Genomic DNA, 12,526 nt, shown 5'->3' on the forward strand with positions numbered 1-12,526 from the left:
ATGGGTCGGTAATGGCGTCTTAATCGTAAACTAGAGCATTTATATAGCACAACATCTCGAAACGCTTTACAATGGGTCCCTAGCCAACAGCAACACTTAACATGTAGAACGGAACATGACCTTTGTCAGGCGATATTACATTTTGTCTCGGCAGAGACAACGCTGTAAATGTCCAGGTATATATTTTACACCTGAGCACGGTGAGATAATGTGAGCAAAGAGCCCTTTCCAAAGACTCAACTTTACACAACTCAGAACGGGACTCGAGCCCTGATGATGATGATGATGATGATGATGATGATGATGATGATGATGATGATGAACATCATGATGATGATGATGATGATGATGGTGATGAGAAGGAGGAGGAGAAGGAGGGGGAGGAGGAGGAGGAGGAGGAGGGGGAGGGAGATGGATGAGAAAGAGGAGGATGGTGGTAGACGTGATAATGATGATGATGATGACGACGACAACGACGACGACGATAACACAATGCGACAACACCACAACGATTTATGAATCGTCCGGTCCTCGGACGAGTGTCGTATTGGCGGAGCACTAAACTTAAGGCAGATCCTCCAAAGATCACACAAGGTACATAATATAGAGAAGATGACGTCACTCAGGTCTTTGTTATTGTTTTTTGCCATCCACGTTTATGAGTAATGCTCACTGAACTGTATTAACTCGACTATAAACGTTCACGGATACACACAGTTTTGTGTGTTGGTTCGTTATACTTCCGGATGGCAATGTTATGAGCTTCTTAGCCAAGCGCATACTATCTATAACAATAATATTGTTTTAGCCAGCCATTTTTATGAGTAGTTATCACCAAAATCCTCCATGGGTTACACAGCATCGACGTTACGGTATCGATAGACGCGCCACGAAGTAAACAACACTCTTCCTCCATCATGGATTCCTATGATGAAGATACTTTGATAAAGTTAATCATACTAAAGAATTGGAAAAGGAAGAGAAAAACGTATTATTAATATCATCATCATCATCATCATCATCATCATCATCATCATCATCATCATTAGGCAAGTGTCATATCCTAATGATAATAAGCAATTGCTATTGCCTTTTCATTCCTTATCCCTCCAATCTCGAAATTTCTTGCTGGATGTGAATTGTTTTCTCTCTCGTTCAATTGGATTCAGTAGTCTGATGTCACGCGCCCGGCAACGGCGGCCATCTTGGTTCTAAACAAAGAAAATCTTTACTTTTTATTCTTCATGCTGGCGAGAACTTTTCATTCCCTTTTCATATGCCTTGTGATCCGAATGTGTAAAAGTCAAAACATGATCAAATTGATGGGTTTTTTTTTCTCTGGATACGCTTTTAAGCTCGCCGGAGAAATATTTCATACGGCGTCCGCCATTGTTCCGATAGTTTAGAGCCAGTGTTACTAAGTTACCATACGTCATTAGGAAGGAAGTGACGGTACGACTATTGAATCCTATTAAAACCAAGACATCGAGTAGCTTGTTTACAATGGACACGATCTATATTACATTTCCATGTGCTCGAGGCCATTGGTCACGTTGCAAAGTGTGCTCAAAATGACCCACATTATGAAAAGTGTTCACAATTTGAGAAATATCCAACGCTACAATTGGTCATTTTGCTCAGCCATGACTCATGGGTATGTTTACAAGTTTCATAAACAAAGCAGCGTGTTTAGATGCATTGAGAAATGTCCAATCGTTGTACAGCAACAAATCATGTGATTGATGACGGATGGACGAAAACATGAATATAGATCGCTCCCATTCACATCCAATGGGAGCGATCTATATTCATGTTTTCGTCCAACCAGGTCATCAATCACATGATTTGTTGCTGTCCAACTATTGGATATTTCTTAACAAATGTAAACACGCTGCTTTGTTTACAAAAATTATAAACATACCGATGTGTCAAGCTGAATCGATTGACCAATCTTGATGTTAGATATTTAAAAAGCTGTGAGCACTGTTCACTAAGTGGGTCCCTTTGAGCACAGTTTGCAATGTGACCAATGACTTCGAGCACATGGAAAGTTAATATAGATCATGCCCACTAGTTTGAAAGCGATGCAGTTCCGAGTTCTGATTCAATGTTCGATTAATCGCAAGGGTCTTGCGGACAGCGGCGAGCTGTCCAGGTGTCCCGCCACAGCTCTACTTGGAACGGACTATAATGGTATGGATGTAGTGTGCTGTTTATATCTGTGCTGATCAATTCATTTTTGTTGCTGATACTATTGTTTTCCCAGTCTCATACGCGGTCCTCATATTCTATGTTCCAACTTTGATGGTCCTGGCCGAGAGAAGGAAAATCGACCTTGTAGCTTCCCGGGTGTTCCGGGATTTCCCCACTCGGTATTTTGTGTCCTTTTCTAGGGCAACAGATGTGTATTTGTAGTCGGTATTTTCGTAGTGGAAGTATATTTTTTTATGGACTGAGGTTGCTGGCCATACGCCCTACCCTCCTTCTATCTCATCAGGGCCATGGTGGAGTTTTTATATTTATTAAGATTTTATCTGGAAATTATATTTGGCTTTGTTTGACACAGATAGTAGTGTTTTTGATTTTCTTTTTTTTCTAACCTACAGCCCAGAAAATTCATATCAGTCAAAGTACAAAGACAATGCTGGACTCTATTGGGCGCTTTGAGACGGAACTGAGAGGGACCTCTGAAATCAAGGTAACAAATAATCACAAAAGCGTTGCTTTAAATCAAATTGAATATTTGTTTATTGGTTATTTAAATCCATAGAGTCAGTTGCTATTCTACTGTGGCCAGCTCTATTTCATTTTTATATTATTTGTTGGGTAGGGTTCAAAAATTATTGGCGCATAATCCATGTAAGCCTGATTTTATGCATGAAAAAAACAAGAGCTTTTATATAATGTAATATCCCTTACATGTGCTTAAAGCAATGAGTCCCAAGACAATATCAACACTAGGATTAAAATTACTAGTGCGGGGCGGTCCTTGGCAAGCTTAAGGACCACGGTCCTACGGTCCTTGGGAAATGAAGACCGCAAGGACCGGTCCTAGGACCGGTCCTTTTCGACATTGAACATTCCTGAGAGACTGTTGGAAATTCGAACCGGTTTGACCTTTGAGACCGTGGGATCGTTCATTCTTGAACCGTTAAAGACCGCTACACGATGAAAACCGTGGTCTACAGGAGTAAAACACACGGAGTAGTCTCACTCATTTCAAATTGTAACCTAATTAGAGAAGAGGGTGATGCCTTCTTTATTTGCTCACCGTACTTCATTGTTACTTCGATAATTTAATAAAATTTGAAATTTATCCCCATTAACGGAGATAATGGCATCGCCCAAGGCGTTGATCGAGTTGTTCGTGGCGTTGATACACACACGCAACCCCTACCCCCCCCCCCCCCCCCCCCCCCCCCCACCCACACACACACACACATTAGAGGGCAGCGAGCATTGAAGAGTAAGAGAGATACGTGAAGTTATAATAAGAGGGGGTGGATGAGGTAATAAGAGGGGTCGATGGTGACTTTTCGCCAGATCTAACAAACTCAGCTACCCATTCATTGCTGAGTAGACAGGGATTCAGAAAAAACTCGACTGCACCCGGGATCGATCTCTGGCCCTTTGCGTATAAAGAGAGTGCTCTATCAACTGAGCTATTGGGGTCCCCAAATATTCTATTGGACTTTTTTAAAATTCAGACGTTATAACCGGGTTTTTTGGAAGGAAGAAACTAATGAAACTCATATTATTTGATTAGTAAAAACACCAAACGAAATTTTAATATTATTGTATTATTTTAAATGACAACACTGCGATAGAAAGGAGTGGTGACAAGAGATGGACAAAAGAAAACAAAAAATCGGATTTGCTACTTGCTAGGTTCGACACACACACACACACACACACACACACACAAACACACACATCTTTAGTAGTCACATACATTTCAAACAATAACCCATTAGAGAAGATGGGTCATGCCTTCACCATAGATCATTGTCATTGCGATCATTATGGTGTAGTAAATTTTGAAATTTACCCCGTATAATGGAATCGTCCAAGGCGTGCGCCTCCTGTTCCCCCCATCTCACACACGAAAGGGCGGTTTGCGGAGTGGAAGTTGGTGGTCGTCTGCCTGTATGGTCGTCTGTGTCGTTTAGTGTATGGCAAAGGGGGGTGGGTGCGATTAATTAAGTGGGATGGGTGGTGATTGGTGGAAGATAGGCAACCGAGGCAACGAATCGCTGGGGAAGTAGCCTAGTATGGCGCGAGACCGTGGAAAGGTGATAAGAAGTGAGGACCGCCGCCGGTCTTCCCTATCGGACCGATCCTCGGTTCACAGCTAAAAGACCGTGGGACCGGTCCCTTGGACCGGTCCTCAGCGCGGCACTAAAAATTACTCCTGTAATAAACGAATTAGATTTTTTCTCGTCAGGACCAACGTGGTGACATTTTATGAGTATTTCCTTTTAAAACTACTTCATTTGGCACCGAACTACACAACTTATTTTAGTCAGATTTTTAAGAAGTGGCGCGTGGTTTTCTTCTTTTTATGCACAGCTGAAAAAAATTGTTTGAACCTCTGAATCAAATTAATTTAAAATGATTTTTTCATTAATTTTAAGATAGAAAAGTATTTCGCTTATTACAGTTATATTAAATCGATAACCGGTAAGGATCGGAACTCATAGATGATTTACAGTACCAAAATTATAAATTTCCCGCTTATCCATTTTGAAGGAATTCGTTAAAATGGAATGGTCGGTAGTTAATTGAAACTAGAACAGTATCTGAATATGAAGAGACCAATGGCAATCCTTAACTATCGGGCATCTACATTTTATGACTATCAATACACATTACTGATGAAGTAAATGAAAGTAAATATTACATGCTTCCAATAATTTCTTTTCTTTTTTTTTTATGCAAAATTTTGAGAAAGAGCTTGTGTTTATGCCAAAGAGGATGACATAAATTTAATGTAGACTGGTCAAAAGTAGAAATTCATCAATTTAAGATACAGTGTTTCTACAAAGGTGTACACGTGTTCAACAATAACAACAACAACAACAACACAGAAATGCTGGACATATCAATCATCACATTCTGATGACGAGGATGATGAAATGTAATTTTCCTCCAGTTTGCGAATGTTGGAGCATGTCTTTTCCCAGTCTTCCCTTTTTGTATCATTTATTGTCTTGTCGGTGATAGTAAATTTGGTGTTCCTCCTCTCAATATTTCCCTTTACTTGGGCCCAAATTATGAGCTTGATTGGATTGCGTTCACAGTGATATGGGGAAGTCGCACAACCTCGTGTCAAAACTCCCTGATTAGACAGTCTGTTTGAAAACGTTCTGTTTCTTTTCACTAAGGAGAATATCCCTTTGATAAAGGGTCAGAATATGTAGTGCTACCTGATTGAAGCCATGAAATCAGTTTTTATAGTTACCGAAATTGGAGCCTTGAAGTAATCATGAGCCACCGAATGGTAGATTTGTCCAATACAATACAGCCGAGTGCTTCGTGGGAAGGTAGTAAACCGTTCTTTGGCCAGTCTGTAAACACCTCTGCATTGACCCCAGAATGATAGTTTCTACCTTCCAGATGATGCAGAGAAGAATAAAATGGTATGGCATTCTTCCAAACACCCAGTATCTTCACCAACTGCAAGAAAAACAACGATCCTCTGTCCAGAACCCATGGACTTTTTTTCTACCCGAATTATAAGACGTCCATTCCTTTGTCGGATGTATGTATACGTTCACCCAGCTCCATACATCTTTGGATGACATCCGTGTCAAAGTTGTCTAGGATCCTTTTCCTACCACGTCGTTCCAAACTGATGATCTCTGTCGTATTTCTATAACCATCTTCTCATGGTTTGATTGTGAAATTCCAATTCCATATCTGCCCTCTTTAATGGCTTATTGATAGATACAAGTAGACTTTTTTGCAGTTTTACGAGAGTGGAACCAAAAGACATTCCGTATGGTATCGTATTGTTTAAGAGCTTAAAGGTAATAAAAACATTTAAATTAAATGCTCTGTTAAACGTTCATGCATACACGATTTGAAAGTTATATAAGCAGCATTCATTGTTTAGTTGAAAATAGTGAGTATATAATCAGTATTTCAAATGATTTAAAGCTTGAGATTTCATATCAGTCTTCGGTCATTGCGACATGATGTAGATAATATCTAATTATATATATAAGTTGTAAGTTAATAACAGTTAAAGCCAATTGTTTATATTTGGAAACAAGTATGACGTGAACTCAAAATCACTAGCCGAAACTACGTGTCAGCACGAGATGTTTTTTGGAAAAACGATGAATTCATCTCATACTTTGTGGCGCGTAATTTGTTTACATATTTAACAGTGTAAAATATCTAATTTTATGACAGCGGTTTTAAAGTAGATTTTTATAGGTCAAGAAGATTACTTTTTTTTTTTTGATGTGGCATCAACCGTAGCCATCGTTATGTTATAGCCTGACACTGAAATACAAAAGGGCTGGCAGTTTGACGTCATTATTTGGTTTTTGCACCGCCTAGTGAGTTGTCGTGAGTAGAGCTCATGGAAACAAGTTATTTCATTGGTTGAACTATTGAATACAACTCACGATTTGTTTTCTTTTGTGGCAAAAGACTGGCACTTTGACGTCATTTTTGGTCAGTATCAGGCCATAACTTTACGAAGGCCACGCATCAACATGGTCCAAAATCTATATTCAGTTAAAACACATTGACTCAGAGGTTGACACATTTTTACAACTTTTGATAGAGGGACAGCTGGGAAAAACCAGAAAAACACGCGCCATTAATTTTAAAAAATGACTATAATAATATCACTCCACATACTTAGCTCCACTTCATTCGATTCCAGTCGAGAAGAGAGAGAGATTTATTTATTTTTAGAATGATTTTACTTATCTTTTTTCTATATTATGAAAACGCCATTTTCTTTCATTTTGGCAAAACAACTTTTAGTCCAGTTTAAAATGGCCTTCTAACGACTTGCCTAAAAATCATTCAAATTGAGACATTTAAAGACAAAATCTGGACTGCATTCGGAATCCATACCATGAAGCAGGTGTTCTATCAAATGACTTATCAAGAAAGCTCAAAACCACGGGGCAAATTTAGATTGAGTTATGTTGTTCTAACCCAAGCCATTGCCGCTACACAGCAGCACATCTGTACAAAATAAATCTGATCTAAAGGATTTTGTATTCTCTTCTTGCAGGGTAAAGGCAATCTGACAACTTACTGGTTGATCAGCGAAATGAACCAAGGAGAGTCTATGAAGAAGGGACAAACATTACCAGCGTTGTCATTATCTATAACCGATCAAGAATACAGAACATGAAAGATGGATTGGTTCATTATATAAGGCATTGATAATTATGTTAATGACGGTGTGTAATATATTTCCGTTAAACAAATGAAAGAGTGAAAGAAAGAAATGCGCATTATCCCTCCACGTGCGCCTCTGAGACGTTGGATGACATGCAGTTGGTTGCTACAATGCCATAGGATAGGCCTTTGGAGTCATTAGGCATAGCAGAGACGAAATTTTACCCGATTTATGTAGCTTTAAGCGGACAAAATATTGATTGCTATCCATTCGATAGGACGCTAGTATCGCAAAGTAAACTTGGTCAGTTTTAAACATTCAATAGTCATCAAATTGCCGCAAGATGATCAGAAAATAAAATCGACTCGACTGACTCCGGATTGAAACGTGTCCCTTTTTGAGTGCTCTGTGACTACTGGAACCCCCAGAGATAAAAGAGAAAATGAGAACAATATGCGCGTTCTCTATCGCTGCTCCCTTGAATTGCCATTTTGAATTGGATTCAATAGTCTGATGTCACGTCGCCCAACAGTCGTAACGTCACTTCCCTCGTAATGACGCTTGGTAACTTAGTAACTGGCTCTAAACTATCGGAACAATGGCGGACGCCCTAATGCAATATTTCTCCGACGAGGAAAAAGACATTATAAATCTGATCATGTTTTGACTTTTACACATTCTAATCACAAGACATATGAGAAGTTCTAGCCAGCATGAAGAATAAAAAATACAGATTTTCTTTGTTTAGAACCACGATGGCCGCCGTTGCTGGACGACGTGACATCAGACTATTGAATACAATTGTTGTTTTGATTGGACATTGTTGGAATAGCCTTTTTTTTAATTATCGAGAATTTTTTCAAAGACAATTTATAAAACTTAAAAATAATAACGTTAAATCAGACCCTTCCATGATGCCAAAAAAGACTTTTTATTTGCTCATAATTCAATCATTTCCTTTTTGTGAATGGATGGAATTCTTTGGATTAAATCCCTTTTGGTTCAGGCATTGAAGATATCGCAGAAATTATTATTATTATTATTATTATTATTATTATTATTATTATTATTATTATTATTATTATTATTATTATTACTATTATTATTATTATTATTATTATTATTATTATTATTATTATTATTATTATTATTATTATTACTATTATTATTATTATTATTATTATTATTATTATTATTATTATTATTATTATTATATTATTATCATCAAATTCATCATCGTCATCATCATCTTCAGCATCATCATCTTGATCAAAATTATCATTATTATTATTATTATTATTATTATTATTATTATTATTATTATTATTATTATTATTATTATTATTATTATTATTATTATTATTATTATCATGATCATCATCATCATCATCATCATCATCATCATCATCATCATCATCATCATCATCATCATCATCATCACCATCACCGTTATGGCCACAGAATGTTGTTGCTGTTATTAAAATATTAATTTTGCTGTTGTTAATTTCCTAATGTTATTAAGATCGTCATATTCACTGCCATCAATACCATTTAGCAACATCACCATCTTTGTCATTCTATATTACCATCATCATCGCCATCATCATTATCAGCATCTTCATCATCGTCGTCATTATTGTCATCATGTCATCATCATCATCGTCGTCGTCGTCGTCGTCGTTGTCGTCGTCATCACCACCACCACTATTGTTGATGTTCTGATAGATCATGGTGAAAAATGCATCCTCTCTAAATTATATATAACAATCCCCCAATAAAGTGGCAATTGTACTGTTTTGATCTCAAGTTTTATGTCTATGAGTAATTATTTAAAAATTAAAAATCTATGAAAAAAATCAGCATTGATCATTTGTATTGGTGTGTTTTATACAATCGCACGTGAATAAATTTAAGATGGATGCATTTCACATATTGTTGTTCAGCGTGAATGAGGGTTTGTTTTTGTTTTCTAAATCATTCAATGGATTTTCATGGCAGTAAAAGCAATCCTTGATGCGATCACTGGAGTACAATTAGACCGGAAGTCTATTCATATAGGCCAACGTCCTGATCTTAATTGTGGCTAATGAGGTCCTTGAAAGAAATGCAGTCAACGAATCATAATACTGTCTCCGATTTCTTGACTTGGGTAAGTTAGATGCGGAAACGAGTCTCAGAGAGATTAGAGCGTCTTATCCAAATGGTAGCAGGCACTTGTTACTATCCTTTTCATGCTGCATAGCCTGATTTAGATTTGGGCCGTATGTGCTTTAAGGCCAATTAAAGATTTCTACATTTAATGGAAGTCAAATGGAACCTTTGTTTTAATAGAAAAAAAGATCACTTTTGTAAGTTAAAAATGTCCAGGGTTTGAACCTAGTTGGGTATTTTTTTTTAACTGCTCGAAGAATAGCCATCAAGAATTTAGGGTAAAGATAACGTTAGATCGACAAGTATAATATGAGAGTTAACTTAGTCGATTGTGTGTAGTTATTTTTTAAATTCTATTTTTTTGCGAGTTAATTCCCTTAACTTCGTGATGTCGTGATGTTTACGAAGTGCTTATTTGCAGTAATACTGCGAATTGTGATTTCACGGCGAAATCACTATTCGCAGTAGTAGGATGAATATAGATCTGAGGAAATCATTCTTGATTATGGGGTTCCCCAGGGTTCAGTACTTGGACCCGTTCTTTTTGTTTTGTTGGCCCTCTGTCTAAAATCATCAGAAGTTTCCGTCTGCCTTACCACCAATACGCTGATGATACGCAATTGTACTGCGTCTCCAATATGAGAAACTTACAAGAAGTATCAGCCATAAGTAGAAAATTGTATCCAAAGTGTTAAGAAATGGACGAATAAGAATAGACTGAAACTGTTGATGATAAGACAGAGGTGCTGTATGTGGGGAACGGGAAATGGAAAAGTGAAACAGATTTGAAGCTGGTGGATGCTTCCATTCAAATTGTTGACAAAGTGATAAACCTTGGCACATTCTTAGACTCTGGACTGTCGTTGGAGCATCGGGTTAATAATTTGGTTAGATCTCTCTTTTTCCAACTAAAACAGATTGCTTCCATTATATGTGACCAAACACCTGGTTGTGTCCCTCGTACTATCGAAATTGGATTTTTGTACGTACGTACTGATGGACGGACTAATATTTGATACTAAAGACTGCTGTCAGTTCCCGGCCGAAGTTTCTATATATCTCATATCATATAGCGGCCAGGGAAAGCAGTTAATGTCTCTATTATTATGAGGTTGATGCAACAAGTGGTGGAACCGTACTTTGCTATTCTCTCTTTCTGCATCGCGCAACACCAGGCCACTTGTCACGATAGAAGCCAATAGATTCATCCTTGACTACTAGGCAACTTTTCCCAATATTTCATTAAAATTTAGGAAACTTATGAAAATTTTGTAGACCTTCGTCTTTCTTTCCTCTGCAATAATGTTATAGGCAATGAACTTCAAAGTCTTTGGTAAGCAGTGCTTACTGTGCTTCTCTGGACAACATGTGCCTTATGTGTGGGTCAATCATCAGACCTCCTATGGTGGGCTCAAGCTGTGTCTTCTATCCCCGTTTATCTGGGGTTTCCCTACTCATGATGCTCTCTTCTTTTTTTACTTCCTATATCTGGCAGGGATCTCTCGCGTGAGAGCGAGGGTCAAATGTATAGTTACTTTTTTTTTAAAGAGATATTTTTCCTGTGAAAATCATTACTAGATCTGCTATTTATTCTTATAGTTTTAGTTTTTAGAATATATTGTCTTTGTAAGTAATTTGATGGATCCTTTACATGTGCCTGTACGTGACTTCCAGGAAGTGGTTTTTGGAATTTTACGGCGCTTGCCAGTCAAAAGGAAAATGATAAGGATAAATTTGTGAATCTGAAGTTTGAAAAACCAAAGAAAAGGTAAGACTGATTCAAATATGGATCAGAGGATTCCACGAGAAATCATCAAATTGCTATTTCAACATTACCTAAAAGAACGACCTATCCTCTCGTTCATTCAACGGTCAGTCTTGTTTTGTGTAGTATAGTTTCTCCAGACTGTTACTGTTATCTTTGTAAAAATGACAAAGTCAGGAAGAATAAAAACGAATTCTGCAGAAGACACAGTCAGAATTGGTACCGCCTAGCTATCTCAGAATCTAATCACTGAACTCTGCCTGTTTGGGGGGGGGGGGGGGGGGGGGAGGGGGATAAATACACAGATAGCATTGGGAATGATGATGATGACGACGACGACGACGACGATGATGATGATGATAAGAAGAAGAAGAGGAAGAAGAAAAATATAGCGTCTATACTACTCCAATGTCTTCATCCTCGTCCTCTGGTGTTCTATGTTTGTGTAGTGTGGTGCAAGAGGGGATTCACCGCGGAAACGCGTCTATTGTGGAGAATATAGATATAAAATCGTCCCAATTTATCTGGTAAACTCTGTGGTATAATGGTAGCATTAATGTCTGACCGATAATGAGGAGGTAGAGGTCGATCCCCAATCGAGGCGGGCTATTTATTTAGGATGTTGTTTTTTGTTGTTTTGTTTGGGGTTTTTTTCTGTTTTTCTTGTATTTATTTTTCGTTCTTACTTTATTTGACACTGTTTCATGCATACTTTTACATATCTTTATCTTTTACCAGTGCTTGTTCTCTAATTTGTCATTTTGATAGTTCACCAAGGTTGCGATGCATGTGGAGCAGTGTTTGAAAGACATATCAACGAAGCTTTATGAGCCTGAAGATACTGTCCAGCAGATCATTGGCTGTGAGCTGGCACAAATTTCACTCACTTAAGATCTTTCCTTAATAATTGAGGAGGCTGTCCATTGTTTAAGTTAGAAATACGATATTTTCTCACAATAATCATATATTAGTTAAAGCGACGTAATTGTCTTTGCAAATAAGTGAGGGAAGGGTTAAAGTCATAAAAAGTAAAAAGTAGTCATCTTTCAGAGCCATTAGGGCCTGGGAACCGGAGTATATCCCGGTTTATGTAACGTGAAATGGACAATATCAATTGATTGCTACCCTTTGGATTGGACGCTAGACGTTCGCAAAGTGCTTTCCGACAAATCTAACAAACTCAGACACCCAATCACTGCTGAGTTGACAAGGGGTTCGAAGAAGAAAAAAAATCTCGTCTT

General features: G+C 37.8%; 1 protein-coding gene across 1 annotated transcript in view; it reads left to right on the plus strand.

Moving 5' to 3' along the window:
- The window catches only part of LOC144978552 (atrial natriuretic peptide receptor 1-like), a 57,886-nt gene extending 49,501 nt beyond the window's left edge, over positions 1-8,385 (plus strand). The window contains exons 22-23 of the mRNA XM_078924765.1: positions 2,607-2,698; positions 7,259-8,385. Of these exons, the coding sequence (XP_078780891.1) occupies positions 2,607-2,698; positions 7,259-7,381 (215 nt within the window). The 3' untranslated portion in view covers positions 7,382-8,385. The remainder of the gene's footprint in view (positions 1-2,606; positions 2,699-7,258) is intronic.
- The last annotated feature ends 4,141 nt before the right edge of the window (positions 8,386-12,526 follow it).

Source organism: Berghia stephanieae, chromosome 8, assembly GCF_034508935.2.
Source record: "Berghia stephanieae isolate SIO BIC M18660-M18661 chromosome 8, UCSD_Bste_1.3, whole genome shotgun sequence".
Lineage (NCBI taxonomy): Eukaryota > Metazoa > Mollusca > Gastropoda > Nudibranchia > Aeolidiidae > Berghia > Berghia stephanieae.